General features: G+C 45.9%; 1 protein-coding gene across 1 annotated transcript in view; it reads left to right on the top strand.

Moving 5' to 3' along the window:
• The window catches only part of LOC111153899 (nicotinamide N-methyltransferase), a 22,129-nt gene extending 9,467 nt beyond the window's left edge, over positions 1 to 12,662 (top strand). Inside the window, exon 3 of the mRNA XM_022513203.1 lies at positions 12,183 to 12,662. Within this exon, the coding sequence (XP_022368911.1) occupies positions 12,183 to 12,615 (433 nt within the window). The 3' untranslated portion in view covers positions 12,616 to 12,662. The remainder of the gene's footprint in view (positions 1 to 12,182) is intronic.
• The last annotated feature ends 2,479 nt before the right edge of the window (positions 12,663 to 15,141 follow it).

Below are 15,141 nucleotides of genomic sequence, written 5' to 3'. Positions count from 1 at the left end.
AAGCCGCTGCCTTCGGCTCAGGTCATGATCTCAGGGTCCTGGGATCGAGCCCCCCATCGGGCTCTCTGCTCAGCAGGGAGTCTGCTTCCCTCTCTCTCTCTGCCTGCTTCTCTGTCTACTTGCTCTCTCTCTCTCTCAAATAAATAAATAAAATCTTCTAAAGGAAAAAAAAGATGTATTCTCAGGGCATCTGACTGGCTCCGTTGGAACAGCACGGGACTCTCTATCTTGGGGTCTTGAGTTTGAGTCCCACGTTGGGTGTAGAGATATTTAAAAAGATCTCTTCTCGGGGCGCCTGGGTGGCTCAGTGGGTTAAGCCGCTGCCTTCGGCTCAGGTCATGATCTCAGGGTCCTGGGATCGAGCCCCGCATCGGGCTCTCTGCTTGGCAGGGAGCCTGCTTCCCTCCCTCTCTCTGCCTGCCTCTCTGTCTACTTGTGATCTCTCTCTGTCAAATAAATAAATAAAATCTTTAAAAAAAAAAAAAAGTCAGTAGTGCTTTTATTTATTTTTTATTGCTTTATTCTTTTATTGTGGTTAAAAAACACACTATAAAATGTAGGATCTGAACTATTTTTAAGTATACAGTTTGGTAGTTTTAAGTATATTCATATTAGCCAGTAGTATTTTAAACAAACATATATAAAGTCTTTTATATATGACAGTTTTATATATATATATATATATACACACACACATACACACACACACACACACACACACATGCATACATACAGTCTTTTATATATGTATAGACAGATATCTGCGTATCTGTCCTGTCTGGTATTCATCATTCCTTTCTGCAGATCTAGACTTCCCTATGGCATCACTTCCCTTCACCTGAAGAACTTCTCTTAGCATTTCTTAAAATGCAGGTCTGTTAGAAACAAATTCTCTCAGCATACCAGTGTCAGTTAAGAATCAGTAATTTTTTTCTTCCTCATAAAATGAGGACCTTAACAATTTTTGATACCCAGAGTCCTTCTGTCACCTCTTTCCACAGTGTTTATTGTTAAAATTGGAGATTTTAGGGTCACCTGGGTGGCTCAGTCGGTTAAGTGTCTGCCTTTATCTCAGGTCATGATCCCAGGGTCCTGGGATGGAGCCCCACATTGGGCTCCCTGCTCGGTGGAGAGTCTGCTTCTCTCCCTTCCTCCTCCCCTCCCCCTTGCTTGTTCTCTCTCTCTTTCTCTGTATTAAATAAATAAATAAAATCTTTTTTTAAAATTGGAGATTTTAAATCCAAATATTATAATTTAAAGCATCATTCTCATGTTTTCTTTTGAGATCAGTTTGGACATTTGCTTTCAGTTTGTAATCGTATTTGCAATGATGTGAACATTTTAATTTTATGTTCATTTTATATGATTTTTCTAGTTGTTTAGTTTTTAATTCTGATTCATCTTTTGGTCCACTGCGTAGACCTTCAAAAAAGGTTTTCAAGAACACGTAAATGACATTTTCTAAGCCTGTGTATATTGGGAACATGTTTTTGTTGCCTTTACATGTGAACAACACCATAAAATTGTTTAACATTGCCTAGATATTTCTCCATTTCCCCCCCTCTGGCATTTAGCAAGAAGTTGAGAGGCTACTTTAATATGCCATTTTAACCTATAAGCTCCTTACTTAGAATTTTATGCTAGCTGTGGTCTTTAAACTGAAGATAACGTTCTTCAAAATAAATATAATTTCAAGCCTCTTTTTTTTCTATCAACTAGGCGATTCCACAGAATGAAACTGGTATTAACTAGGGATAAAAAACAAAACAAAACCCTGGAGCTATGAGGATTTGGGCAATATTCAAGATGATTGAATAAATAAGAAATTTCCCAGGGTTTATAGAATTTCAGGGAAAGTTGATAAGAGAGTTTTCAGTCAGCCAGACAATATACCTTTCTGAGGTCCAAATCATATCTCAAGAAGTCTTTTGAAACTTTCTTCTCAATTTCCCTGGCTATCACAAGCCTTTCCATCTCATGCAGAAATGAACCCCTTACACTCTAGCAGGATAGTAAAAAGCTTTGCTGCTTTTCTTATGGCAGAATCATCAGCTTGTTAACAACCGGCTCCTGATCGCTGTTCAAGTAAGGAACTGTATTTTTTGGCAGTAAAATTCTGCGTTCTCACTCTTATCCTTGTACTAGATCCTGTGGCTTCAACTCTTTTGAGAATGATAGCGATCTCATTCGACTTACGTCTCTCTTGCATCTTCAAGAACCTCTATCAGGGGCGCCTGGGTGGCTCAGTGGGTTAAAGCCTCTGCCTTCGGCTCAGGTCATGATCCCAGAGTCCTGGGATCGAGGCCCGCATCGGGCTCTCTGCTCAGTGGAGAGCCTGCTTCCTCCTCTCTCTCTGCCTGCCTCTCTGCCTACTTGTGATCTACCTCTCTGTCAAATAAATAAGTAAAATCAAAAAAAAAAAAAAAAAAAAAAAAGAACCTCTATCAGCCCACAACCTATTTCCTTCGAGATTATTCCTTCTTTATCTGAAGCTGTTTCTTGTGCCGACTGCTGCCAAAGACAACGGGAGCTGTCTCCTGTTGCTCGGCCTTGGCAATGGGATTCATACACTTAGGGACCAGTCACTTTTAAAACTATCCAAGAGGTTGTAAGGCAGTGGTACCCACCTCTGGCTTCATGTTATTTATTTCTCAAGTCAGAGAATCACCTGCGAAGATACAAATATTCTGGCACGAATCAAGGAAAATGAGATTTGACCTGAAGAAATCCTAGAAATGGCGCTGACGGACCTCTGGGTTTCTGGAAATTGCCGGCAACGACCTCCCTTGTGGTTCTCAGACTGAGCAGTTCCATATCACCCAGGAGCCTGTAAAACAATGCAGACTCTCAGGCCCTGCTCCCCACCTCCAGAACCAGAGGATCCGCATTTTAATGAGATCTGTTGTTGGGAGAGATGGTAAACATTTTGCAGTTTGAGAAAAGCTGGTGTCTAGAACAGAGCTTCCCAGCATGCTGGTGATTGGGAATGAGTCACAGGTACACTCTGCAAGTTCTCCTCCGTCCATCCTCAGGGCAGCCAGGAGGGGCCTGGGGAAGCCGGAGCCCCCCATCCCATGGGGGGGCCTCTACAGAGAGCAGCTCCTCCGCCTACCTCCGCAGGCCTGACAGAGGAAGCTTGAGCACCTGTAGAGATGAAGTGAACTTTCTCTGTACAAAGATTCTCGTGTCTGTTTAAAAAAAGGTTTCTTGCCCAAAATAGACACACTTGGGGCGCATTTGTCCCACAAAGCTCTTGAAGTCCCTCTATGCTGAAGCATCTCTGTATTTTCATGTCTTGTGAAAGAGTGGTATTCCTTCTCCGCTTCGAGATCTTGACGGTCATAGTGAGTGCTTCAGTGGTACCTAGGAAAAGACTCCCCTTTGAAGCGAGCCTTTCTCTTAGACGTTCTCCCTGCATTCTCTCTCTGGGGAGAGGCACAGGGCAGGCTGAGGAAACCTCACCTGGCTGTTCCCTTCAAATTGTAAGCGTTTCTATTTGTGTGTCTGGAAGGGCCCCAAATCGAGCTCTGATCTTCCCAAGTTGGCTCCATCTTGTGTACTCTCATTTCCCTGGGTGTTGTCATTATCTAATTACTTGAACAACCCAGAAGCCTAGAAGCCAAACTTGCCTTCTCCCTCCCGGCCATGCTCTCTGAGCTGCACCAAGTTCTATCCATTTTACCTCGGGGTTTCTCTCAAACCAGTACGTCTTCCAATATTTTCTATCCAGGCTATTTTCCTGGCCCAAGCCACCAACCCCCTCTCTTAACTGGCCTTCCACCTCTACTCTTGTCCTAAAGTGATTGCCTTGAAATGTAGATCCGATTATACCACTCTCTTCCTAAGCACCCCTTCATAACTTCCCATGGCTTTTAGTATAAAAAACAAAATTCTTAACATGGTCCCCAAAGCCCTGTCTGGTCTAGGCACGTGCTGACCCCATTGCCTCACTCCCTGCCACACTCTACTATGTTTTCTGAGATCCAGCTTCATTGGTCTTCCTTCTGTCTTTTCACCCACCACATGACCTTTGCACATGCCATTCCGGCAGGGAGCCTGCTTCCCTCCCTCTCTCTGCCTGCCTCTCTGTCTACTTGTGATCTCTCTCTGTCAAATAAATAAATAAAATCTTTAAAAAAAAAAAAAAGTCAGTAGTGCTTTTATTTATTTTTTATTGCTTTATTCTTTTATTGTGGTTAAAAAACACACTATAAAATGTAGGATCTGAACTATTTTTAAGTATACAGTTTGGTAGTTTTAAGTATATTCATATTAGCCAGTAGTATTTTAAACAAACATATATAAAGTCTTTTATATATGACAGTTTTATATATATATATATATATACACACACACATACACACACACACACACACACACACATGCATACATACAGTCTTTTATATATGTATAGACAGATATCTGCGTATCTGTCCTGTCTGGTATTCATCATTCCTTTCTGCAGATCTAGACTTCCCTATGGCATCACTTCCCTTCACCTGAAGAACTTCTCTTAGCATTTCTTAAAATGCAGGTCTGTTAGAAACAAATTCTCTCAGCATACCAGTGTCAGTTAAGAATCAGTAATTTTTTTCTTCCTCATAAAATGAGGACCTTAACAATTTTTGATACCCAGAGTCCTTCTGTCACCTCTTTCCACAGTGTTTATTGTTAAAATTGGAGATTTTAGGGTCACCTGGGTGGCTCAGTCGGTTAAGTGTCTGCCTTTATCTCAGGTCATGATCCCAGGGTCCTGGGATGGAGCCCCACATTGGGCTCCCTGCTCGGTGGAGAGTCTGCTTCTCTCCCTTCCTCCTCCCCTCCCCCTTGCTTGTTCTCTCTCTCTTTCTCTGTATTAAATAAATAAATAAAATCTTTTTTTAAAATTGGAGATTTTAAATCCAAATATTATAATTTAAAGCATCATTCTCATGTTTTCTTTTGAGATCAGTTTGGACATTTGCTTTCAGTTTGTAATCGTATTTGCAATGATGTGAACATTTTAATTTTATGTTCATTTTATATGATTTTTCTAGTTGTTTAGTTTTTAATTCTGATTCATCTTTTGGTCCACTGCGTAGACCTTCAAAAAAGGTTTTCAAGAACACGTAAATGACATTTTCTAAGCCTGTGTATATTGGGAACATGTTTTTGTTGCCTTTACATGTGAACAACACCATAAAATTGTTTAACATTGCCTAGATATTTCTCCATTTCCCCCCCCTCTGGCATTTAGCAAGAAGTTGAGAGGCTACTTTAATATGCCATTTTAACCTATAAGCTCCTTACTTAGAATTTTATGCTAGCTGTGGTCTTTAAACTGAAGATAACGTTCTTCAAAATAAATATAATTTCAAGCCTCTTTTTTTTCTATCAACTAGGCGATTCCACAGAATGAAACTGGTATTAACTAGGGATAAAAAACAAAACAAAACCCTGGAGCTATGAGGATTTGGGCAATATTCAAGATGATTGAATAAATAAGAAATTTCCCAGGGTTTATAGAATTTCAGGGAAAGTTGATAAGAGAGTTTTCAGTCAGCCAGACAATATACCTTTCTGAGGTCCAAATCATATCTCAAGAAGTCTTTTGAAACTTTCTTCTCAATTTCCCTGGCTATCACAAGCCTTTCCATCTCATGCAGAAATGAACCCCTTACACTCTAGCAGGATAGTAAAAAGCTTTGCTGCTTTTCTTATGGCAGAATCATCAGCTTGTTAACAACCGGCTCCTGATCGCTGTTCAAGTAAGGAACTGTATTTTTTGGCAGTAAAATTCTGCGTTCTCACTCTTATCCTTGTACTAGATCCTGTGGCTTCAACTCTTTTGAGAATGATAGCGATCTCATTCGACTTACGTCTCTCTTGCATCTTCAAGAACCTCTATCAGGGGCGCCTGGGTGGCTCAGTGGGTTAAAGCCTCTGCCTTCGGCTCAGGTCATGATCCCAGAGTCCTGGGATCGAGGCCCGCATCGGGCTCTCTGCTCAGTGGAGAGCCTGCTTCCTCCTCTCTCTCTGCCTGCCTCTCTGCCTACTTGTGATCTACCTCTCTGTCAAATAAATAAGTAAAATCAAAAAAAAAAAAAAAAAAAAAAAAGAACCTCTATCAGCCCACAACCTATTTCCTTCGAGATTATTCCTTCTTTATCTGAAGCTGTTTCTTGTGCCGACTGCTGCCAAAGACAACGGGAGCTGTCTCCTGTTGCTCGGCCTTGGCAATGGGATTCATACACTTAGGGACCAGTCACTTTTAAAACTATCCAAGAGGTTGTAAGGCAGTGGTACCCACCTCTGGCTTCATGTTATTTATTTCTCAAGTCAGAGAATCACCTGCGAAGATACAAATATTCTGGCACGAATCAAGGAAAATGAGATTTGACCTGAAGAAATCCTAGAAATGGCGCTGACGGACCTCTGGGTTTCTGGAAATTGCCGGCAACGACCTCCCTTGTGGTTCTCAGACTGAGCAGTTCCATATCACCCAGGAGCCTGTAAAACAATGCAGACTCTCAGGCCCTGCTCCCCACCTCCAGAACCAGAGGATCCGCATTTTAATGAGATCTGTTGTTGGGAGAGATGGTAAACATTTTGCAGTTTGAGAAAAGCTGGTGTCTAGAACAGAGCTTCCCAGCATGCTGGTGATTGGGAATGAGTCACAGGTACACTCTGCAAGTTCTCCTCCGTCCATCCTCAGGGCAGCCAGGAGGGGCCTGGGGAAGCCGGAGCCCCCCATCCCATGGGGGGGGCCTCTACAGAGAGCAGCTCCTCCGCCTACCTCCGCAGGCCTGACAGAGGAAGCTTGAGCACCTGTAGAGATGAAGTGAACTTTCTCTGTACAAAGATTCTCGTGTCTGTTTAAAAAAAGGTTTCTTGCCCAAAATAGACACACTTGGGGCGCATTTGTCCCACAAAGCTCTTGAAGTCCCTCTATGCTGAAGCATCTCTGTATTTTCATGTCTTGTGAAAGAGTGGTATTCCTTCTCCGCTTCGAGATCTTGACGGTCATAGTGAGTGCTTCAGTGGTACCTAGGAAAAGACTCCCCTTTGAAGCGAGCCTTTCTCTTAGACGTTCTCCCTGCATTCTCTCTCTGGGGAGAGGCACAGGGCAGGCTGAGGAAACCTCACCTGGCTGTTCCCTTCAAATTGTAAGCGTTTCTATTTGTGTGTCTGGAAGGGCCCCAAATCGAGCTCTGATCTTCCCAAGTTGGCTCCATCTTGTGTACTCTCATTTCCCTGGGTGTTGTCATTATCTAATTACTTGAACAACCCAGAAGCCTAGAAGCCAAACTTGCCTTCTCCCTCCCGGCCATGCTCTCTGAGCTGCACCAAGTTCTATCCATTTTACCTCGGGGTTTCTCTCAAACCAGTACGTCTTCCAATATTTTCTATCCAGGCTATTTTCCTGGCCCAAGCCACCAACCCCCTCTCTTAACTGGCCTTCCACCTCTACTCTTGTCCTAAAGTGATTGCCTTGAAATGTAGATCCGATTATACCACTCTCTTCCTAAGCACCCCTTCATAACTTCCCATGGCTTTTAGTATAAAAAACAAAATTCTTAACATGGTCCCCAAAGCCCTGTCTGGTCTAGGCACGTGCTGACCCCATTGCCTCACTCCCTGCCACACTCTACTATGTTTTCTGAGATCCAGCTTCATTGGTCTTCCTTCTGTCTTTTCACCCACCACATGACCTTTGCACATGCCATTCCTCCTTATTGGAATAGTCTCCTTGGCCTAGTGAACTCTCCTTTATTCTGTCTCTGCTTACCTGACTCCATTTTGGAGGAGCTTTCCTTATTAGAATTATTGGAATAGTCTCCTTGGCCTAGTGAACTCTCCTTTATTCTCTCTCTGCTTACCTGACTCCGTTTTGGAGGAGCTTTCCTTATTGGAATTATTGGAATAGTCTCCTTGGCCTAGTGAACTCTCCTTTATTCTGTCTCTGCTTACCTGACTCCGTTTTGGAGGAGCTTTCCTTGATACTCTAGACCAACTCAAGCTTCCAACATTCCTTTGTTGGCTCCATGGCCCTCTCCTTCCTCGCATTTATGACAGTATTAATTTGTCACTTTTGTGGATGATCATTGGATTCTTTCTCCCCTCCGCTCCAGACTGTTCCAGACTGTAATCCCCATGGCGATAGGATCTGTTTTTCATTTGTTCTGTCTTGGGTCCCCATTGCCCGGCACCCTTCCTACCACATCACAGAGGTTCAAAAAAAATGGTAAAATCAATAACTGCATGCCTTTTGCTTTCTAACTTCTCCCTCCTGAAATGTCTGTCTCTCACCTGATTCAGCTGTGGCCTGCACCAAAGGCTTACTAACGATTATTCCTGGCTCATACAGCCCTTACACTGATATCCAAGCTTATGAAGCTTTTTATATCCTTTACACATTTTGTTGGTTCTCCCTCAGGAGGGCCTGCTGGAACGTCTAGGAACGGGGCTTTGGGGGGTGAATGTCATCGAAAGATCTCATCCAGGGGCTTCTGGTCCGCCAGCTGCCTTGCAGAGATGGGGCAGGAGGACCCTCCTCTAAAACTCAGGGTAATTTCTTGGGATGTGGGGATACACTCTCACCAAACACTCTTCCCAGGAGCCCTACTCTGTATCCCCTCTCTCCCTGTCCCTCCCCAGCTCCCTCAGGCTTCAGGGAATGCATATTTATAAAGGAAAGAACTGCCTTTTTTTACATGTGTTGAAAAGAGCAGATCATCAGACCTAGAGGAACAGTACACTGCTGTTAGCTTCCTGTGGAACCGCCGAACTCCTTTCTGGGGTGTATTAATTCCCTAACCCTTGAGCTGAACGTGTAGCTGAGCAATAATTGCCTGTGTCTCCAGACCAGTCCATTTCCCTGCCAGTGGGCACAATGCAGACGCTGAGAAGCCCTGAGGTGGCATCTTGGCACAGCGGGGCCACCGAGTCCCCCAGCGTTTGCTGCGGTCCCAGGGACAAGCGGGTCTCCACGGCAGTGAGTGTTTCCAGCTAACTTCCCTCTTAAATTGGCACATTCTCTGTGAGCTTTCCAGACTTCGCAGTGTGTCTCCCTGTTTGGGAACAAGTTCCATCATCAACTAACTGGAAAAGACTAGCTCTGTGGTAATGGGTGTCTTTCAAATAGCTTAACACACAAGAAATAGGGCACAGAGGTCCAACCTGCTTCTGACGTCATCACTTAAATACACAAGCCTGAGGTGTTCCCAGTGGAGAGGATCATCTTGAAACATGTTCAAAAAACACACTGTGTTGTCACTCCCTCGGCTTTTTATCTGCACTTCGGTTATCCGGATGTGCAGATAGATTATTCGAATTTTTCTATTCTAGATTAATTTACCTAAACAAATCTGTATTTCACAGACTTCCATCATGTTGAATTGTTATTTTTTATTCTTAAAATGTTTGGTCAAATCGTCCACATTCTAGGAGGCTGAATGGCAGCTTTGTAACTGACTTCCTTGCTTTTAGAATGACTAACCTTTCCTGATTGCCCAAGACGGAGAGGGGTTCCCAGGACATGGGATTTTCAGGGGGAAAACCAGGAAAGCCTGGACCAATCAGGACAAACAGGTCACCCTACTACCATTTTACCCTTGATAGGAGAGTAGCTAGACCCAACCAAAGGTAATTATCATTCCTTGTCTCTCCTGCTTTATTGGGTGGTAGGAATTCCCTGAAGCCATTACCTTGCTAAGCTACTTCTCTTTCTCTCTTTAGTATAACAGCTTTCCCGAGACAAAATTACCATCACATGTGATTCACCCATTTAAAGTGTGCAATTGGATAGTTCTCAGTATATTCATGTAGTTGTGCACTCTTCACCCCAGTTCTGGAACATTTTCATAACTCCCCAGATACACCCTGTACCCACTGGTAGTCATTCCCATCATTTCCCGGATCCTCTCCATTGGCAACCCCTGGTCTGCTTGTGGTCTCTGTAGCTTTGCCTTTTCTGGACATTTCACGTAAATGGAATTATACAATATGTGACCTTTTGCTTCTGTTTTCTTTCCCTTAGCAACCTGTTTCCAAGTTTCTTCCATGTTACAACATGAATCAATATTTCATTCCTTTATACGACTATGATTCCATTGCACGGGTATACCACGCTTCATCTATTTCCTCATAGGTTGGTGGGCATCTGGGTGGTCGCCGTCTTTTGACTATGATGGATAATGTTGCTATAATTACTCATGTACAAGTTTTTGTGTGGGCATATGTGTTCATTTCTCTTGGAATTTCTGGGTCATGCGGTAACTCTGTTATAACCCTTCTGAGGAGCTTCCCCCAGACTTGTTTTCCAAAGTAGCTGGACCATTTTATATTCTCATCAGTAGCGTGAGATGTTCCCGTCTCTCCATGCCCTTGCCAACACTTGTGACTGTCCCAGTGGATGTGAAGTGGCATCTCACAGTTTGATTTGCATTTCTCTGATGACCAAAAATGTTGAGAATTTTTTTCATATACTTATTGTTAAACCTCTTAAGTGGAAAATTATAAAGGATATTTATAAATAGCTGATTTTATGCACTGGGCTTATGATATTTTTTAAGGAATTTATTTATTTATTTGACAGAGAGAGCACAAGCAGGGGGAGTGGTGGGCAGAGGGAGAAGGAGGCTCCCCACTGAGCAGGGAGCTGGACACGTGGCTTGATCCCAGGATCCTGGGATCACACCTGAGCCCAAGGCAGATGCTTAACCAGCTGAGGTTAAGTCGGCACCGCTGGGTTTAAGATTTTTACTAAATATTGAAATAGGATGTTCATAACCAATTGCTGTTACCTCAAATCATTCTATGTAGACGTACATTTCAAAGTGTTATTTAAACCATTGACTTTTCCTGGCGACCAGAAGTGATCCCAGGGTAAGTCCATCTCTCATCTGCTCTGATGTTGGGCCATTCTCTCCATCAAGCCTTGCTGCCCAAGGGGCTGTCTTCTTCTGGAGCCAACGGACTGTGTGTTGACTGAATGTAGGCCTGGATATGCACCCCTGGTGTTCTCTTTCTTGATTAACTTCCTCAAAGTGCTGGATATCCAGTCATCCCTCCTACAATTTGGGCTCTGTGGCCTTCTGGGCACTTTAAACACCTGTTCTTGCTTTTCCCTTAGCTCTCTGATTTGCGGCTACTACTTTCTCCATATCTCCTGTTCACTCTATATGCTCCTCCGTCGGCTTGTTCCCTCAAACCTCCCCTAACAAATTCCAAAAGGATCCAAAGCCCTCTATTCCATCTCCTGTCCTCGCCTCCTCTGCCTCTTTGACAAACTGGTTTTCTCTCAGGAAACGGCCTGATTCGGCAGAAAAGGGTGGCATTCTGAGCAAGACCACTGAGAAAAGGGTCCCCTTGAGAAAACATGCTCTCTATCTGGAATATGTTTTGGGGTTCGAGAATAGCAACTAGTGGTTTTCTTCTTTCTAGAGGGGCCCTGGCCGTGGTTGTGTTGCAGTTACCTACCATTTCTGTAAATGTCTGCGGAGGACCCCACTCACTGGCCCAGCCTGATCAGCAGATACACAGAAATACTGTTTCCACATTTTATTTTATTAAAGAGTTCATTTATTTATTTGACACAGAGAGACTGTGAGAGAGGGAACATAAGCAGGGGGAGTGGGAGATGGAGAAGGAGGCTTCCTGCTGAGCAGGGAGCCCAATGGGGGGCTCCATCCCAGGACCCTGGGATCATGACCTGAGCCGAAGGCAGATGCTAAATGACTGAGCCCCCCAGGATCCCCTGTTTCCACATTTTAAAGCCATTATTGCCTGATATGAATGGGCGTAGTGGCCACTATGTTGCAGTTTGGCAGAGGAGACAAGTGTAATAAATAGTGTAGTAGTAGTAGTAGTAGTAGTAGTAGTAGTAGTAGTCGTCGTCGTCGTCGTCGTAGGAGTAAATGAGCCAGGCAGTGTTCTTAGCAGTGGAGGCAGAGTAATTCCAGTCCAGGGAGAAGTGGGCGTTTACCCACTTCAGAAGAAGACGGAGGCCAGCGCAGGGTAACGGCGTCCCCTTCACATGCAGAATGGCCCTTCATGCCTCCCTTTCTCCATTGTTCCCACAGGGATGTCCCCAAGGATACACCCCTTGGGACACCCCTGCCATTTTCAGCCCTGACCGAGGAGATGCGGGGTTCTCCCGCGCACAGGGTGGCAAGCGGCGCTGGCCGGCTTGTGTCTTTCAGAGCCAAGGCGCCGGAGAAGGAGGAGAAGCTGAGACGCGCGGTCAAGCAGGTCCTGAAGTGCGACGTGACCCAGAGCCGGCCTCTGGGCGCCGTGTCCCTGCCCGCCGCCGACTGCGTGCTCAGCACCCTGTGCCTGGGCGCCGCCTGCCCCGACCTCCCGGCCTACCGCGCCGCGCTCCGGAACCTCGGCAGCCTGCTGAAGCCGGGGGGCTTCCTGGTGGTGGTGGACACCCTGAAGAGCAGCTACTACATGGTCGGCGAGCGGCGGTTCTCCAGCCTCTGCCTGGGCCGGGAGGCCATAGAGGCTGCGGTGAGGGAGGCCGGCTTCTCCATCGAGTGGTTCGAGGTGATCTTCCAGAGCTACTCCTCCACCATGTGCGACAACGAAGGGCTCTTCTCCCTGGTGGGGCGGAAGCTGAGCAAAGCTGTGTGACCTGCTGTGGTTGCGATTAAAGCAATTCCTCTGCCTGGCGCAGTTAACTCCGGTCCCTGGTTCTAACTGCCACGGTCACAGTGCCGAGGGGAGCGGAGCGGCTCCTAGGGGACAGGGTGGGCACGGTCGGTGGGCGGAGGAGCTTCTGGGTGACCGCGGGCTCCCGCTTCCCAGGTGTGCTATGGGGACCCAGAGATGAGCAACCCGCACGACCGGTCTTCGCCACCCATGACTAGAAAAGGAGACCTCCTTCTCCTGAAGCACCCCAGTCATGGCCACTCAGGGCCCACACACCTGCAGAGCAGTGTCTGCGGGGATGAGCTCTCCTCCCTAGGGGGCCTGCTGCCGCCTCCTCTCTCAGGAGCATGCTTCTCCTGATTCTCATCAAACTCCTTCTCTGGGGACCCCATCCTCTGTTGGGGTCCACAGGTGCCACCACCACATCTGGGGGCAGAGCACAGCCATGCCCTTTGTTCCCGGTCCTAAGTATGCGGCGGGCCCTTCTCCCCCTTCCTTTAACACACTAGGCCAAGGCTGTGACTTCCACCTGAAGAGAAGGTTGGGAGTTTGCAAGAGACGTAACAGGGGCTGTCTCACAGTGGCTATTAGAAACAGGTATCTTCAGAGTTCACATCCTTTGGGGGTTCTGGGAAGTGGCCCTTTATTTTTTTAAGATTTTATTTATTAGAGAGCATGGGCTGGGGAGAAGGGGCACAGGCCCAGGGAGAAGCAGACATCCTGCTGAGCAGGGAGCCCGACTCCGGGCTCGATCAGGACCCTGGGATCATGACCCAAGCTGAAGGCGGATGCTTAATTGACTAAGCCCCCAGGTAGCCTTCCAGCACAGCTCTCAGACAAGCATCTACTTGGAGTTAGGCTTACCTGCCCATGGCAGGTCTACCTTCCCTGGTCCCCAGGCCCCATGGCCATGATGCTCTAAACCAGAAGGAGACAAACTATGGCCCGTGAGCCGAACCCGGCTTGCCCATCTTGTGAGGGTCTATTGGAAAGCACCCATGGCCGTTCATTTACAAAGGGTCTATGGCTGTTTGCCTGCTCTAACGGCAAAGCTGAGTAATTGTGACAGCAACCCCAGGTATGGCCAGCAAAGCCCCAAATATCTGCTATCTGGATATTTACAGAAGAAACTTGCCTACCCCTTCCCAAAAGAGAGGAGCATCCTCGTCTGCCAGGTCTGAGGCCCATCTCTCCAGTCTGTTTCTCATCCCAAGATTTCCCTCTCCCAGCATTCCTGACAGAGGATATGGCTGCTTGCCTCTCCCCCAGAGTCTATTGTCACACGTGCTTGTTCATTCGGTTGTATAGGCCCGTCACGGCCCAGTATCTGTCCATTTTCAGGAAGTTTTCAATTGTTCCATCTCCTAGGACATTCACACAATTTCTAGAGATTCCATCCTGAAGGACACTAACAGGCCAGGCCAGGCTGGATGGAGGAAGCCAAGTCCAGCTCTGTTCCTGTAAGCAGGCAGGGATGACCAGGCATGTGCCTCCTTTCTGCAAACAACTGCTCAGGCGAAAAGAGCTCACTTGACTCCCCAGGAGCCACCAAGGCCACAAAGATGGAACCAAGTTTGTGGAGAGAGGGCTCTCTTAAACCCAAGTTTACCCATTTACCCAAAGGCCATAACTTCTGAAACTTCAGGCATTTGGGTGACCTCCCAAAAGGATGGCCCTTACTGTGTCTCACATAACTGGATTGCCTGGTTTAAAGGCAGACTTTGCCATCTCCTTTAAAAGCAAGCTTTAAAATAACAGGGTTTCTGCTTTCATCTATGAAAATTGGGGATGGGGGGAAGGGGTGGGGGGTGGGGAGGGCAAATGTCTGAGTCCAGCCTGGCAATAAGTTTGATAAGGCACAGTCCCCTAACAGAAGTCTTCTGTGATTTTTGCCTCTAAGGTGACATTTATTATATTGTATTATAATTGTCTTGTTTTTCTGTTTCCCCATGGAACTGTGAGCCTCTTGGGTTTGCATTGAGATTCCCCAGTACTTTGGCCAGACATGGTCTTGAACCCTGGGGACAGAGCAGTGAGAGTGATGGATGGAAGAGCCCTGTTCTCGGGAGTTTATGTTCTAGAAACGGAAGTGGGGGATAAGGAAACAACTCAATAAACAAGAGACTTTCTGATGGTGACAGAGCTATGCAGGGAAGAGAACAGAATGGAACGGAGACTGTCTAAGTGACAGGATATCTGGCTGAAAATGGTCTGAGGGATTGACTAATCTCACTCCCAGGAAATCTGGTGGCTCTTCCAGGAGGGAATGGGGCCTCCCCGACATCATTCAGCCAGGAGGGGGGCTTTCACAAAAGGAGGTTTTCAGAAGCCCGCAGCAGGCATCTTACATCTTATTGACCCAAACAGAGTCCCATGCCCACCTCTAGAACAATTACAGATGAAAACAAAAAGAACAAAGGGCACATTCCTTAAGATTCACTAAATGAAGGAATTCTTAGATGGCAGCAAAGAGGAAAAAAAGAAAACCCACTGGATTCAACAAAGGAA

This window comes from Enhydra lutris, unplaced genomic scaffold, assembly GCF_002288905.1.
Source record: "Enhydra lutris kenyoni isolate GAN:26980312 unplaced genomic scaffold, ASM228890v2 scaffoldscaffold34, whole genome shotgun sequence".
Taxonomy (NCBI): Eukaryota; Metazoa; Chordata; class Mammalia; order Carnivora; family Mustelidae; genus Enhydra; species Enhydra lutris.
Note: the sequence above shows the minus strand (reverse complement) of the source record. Positions and strands in the feature narration are given on the sequence as shown.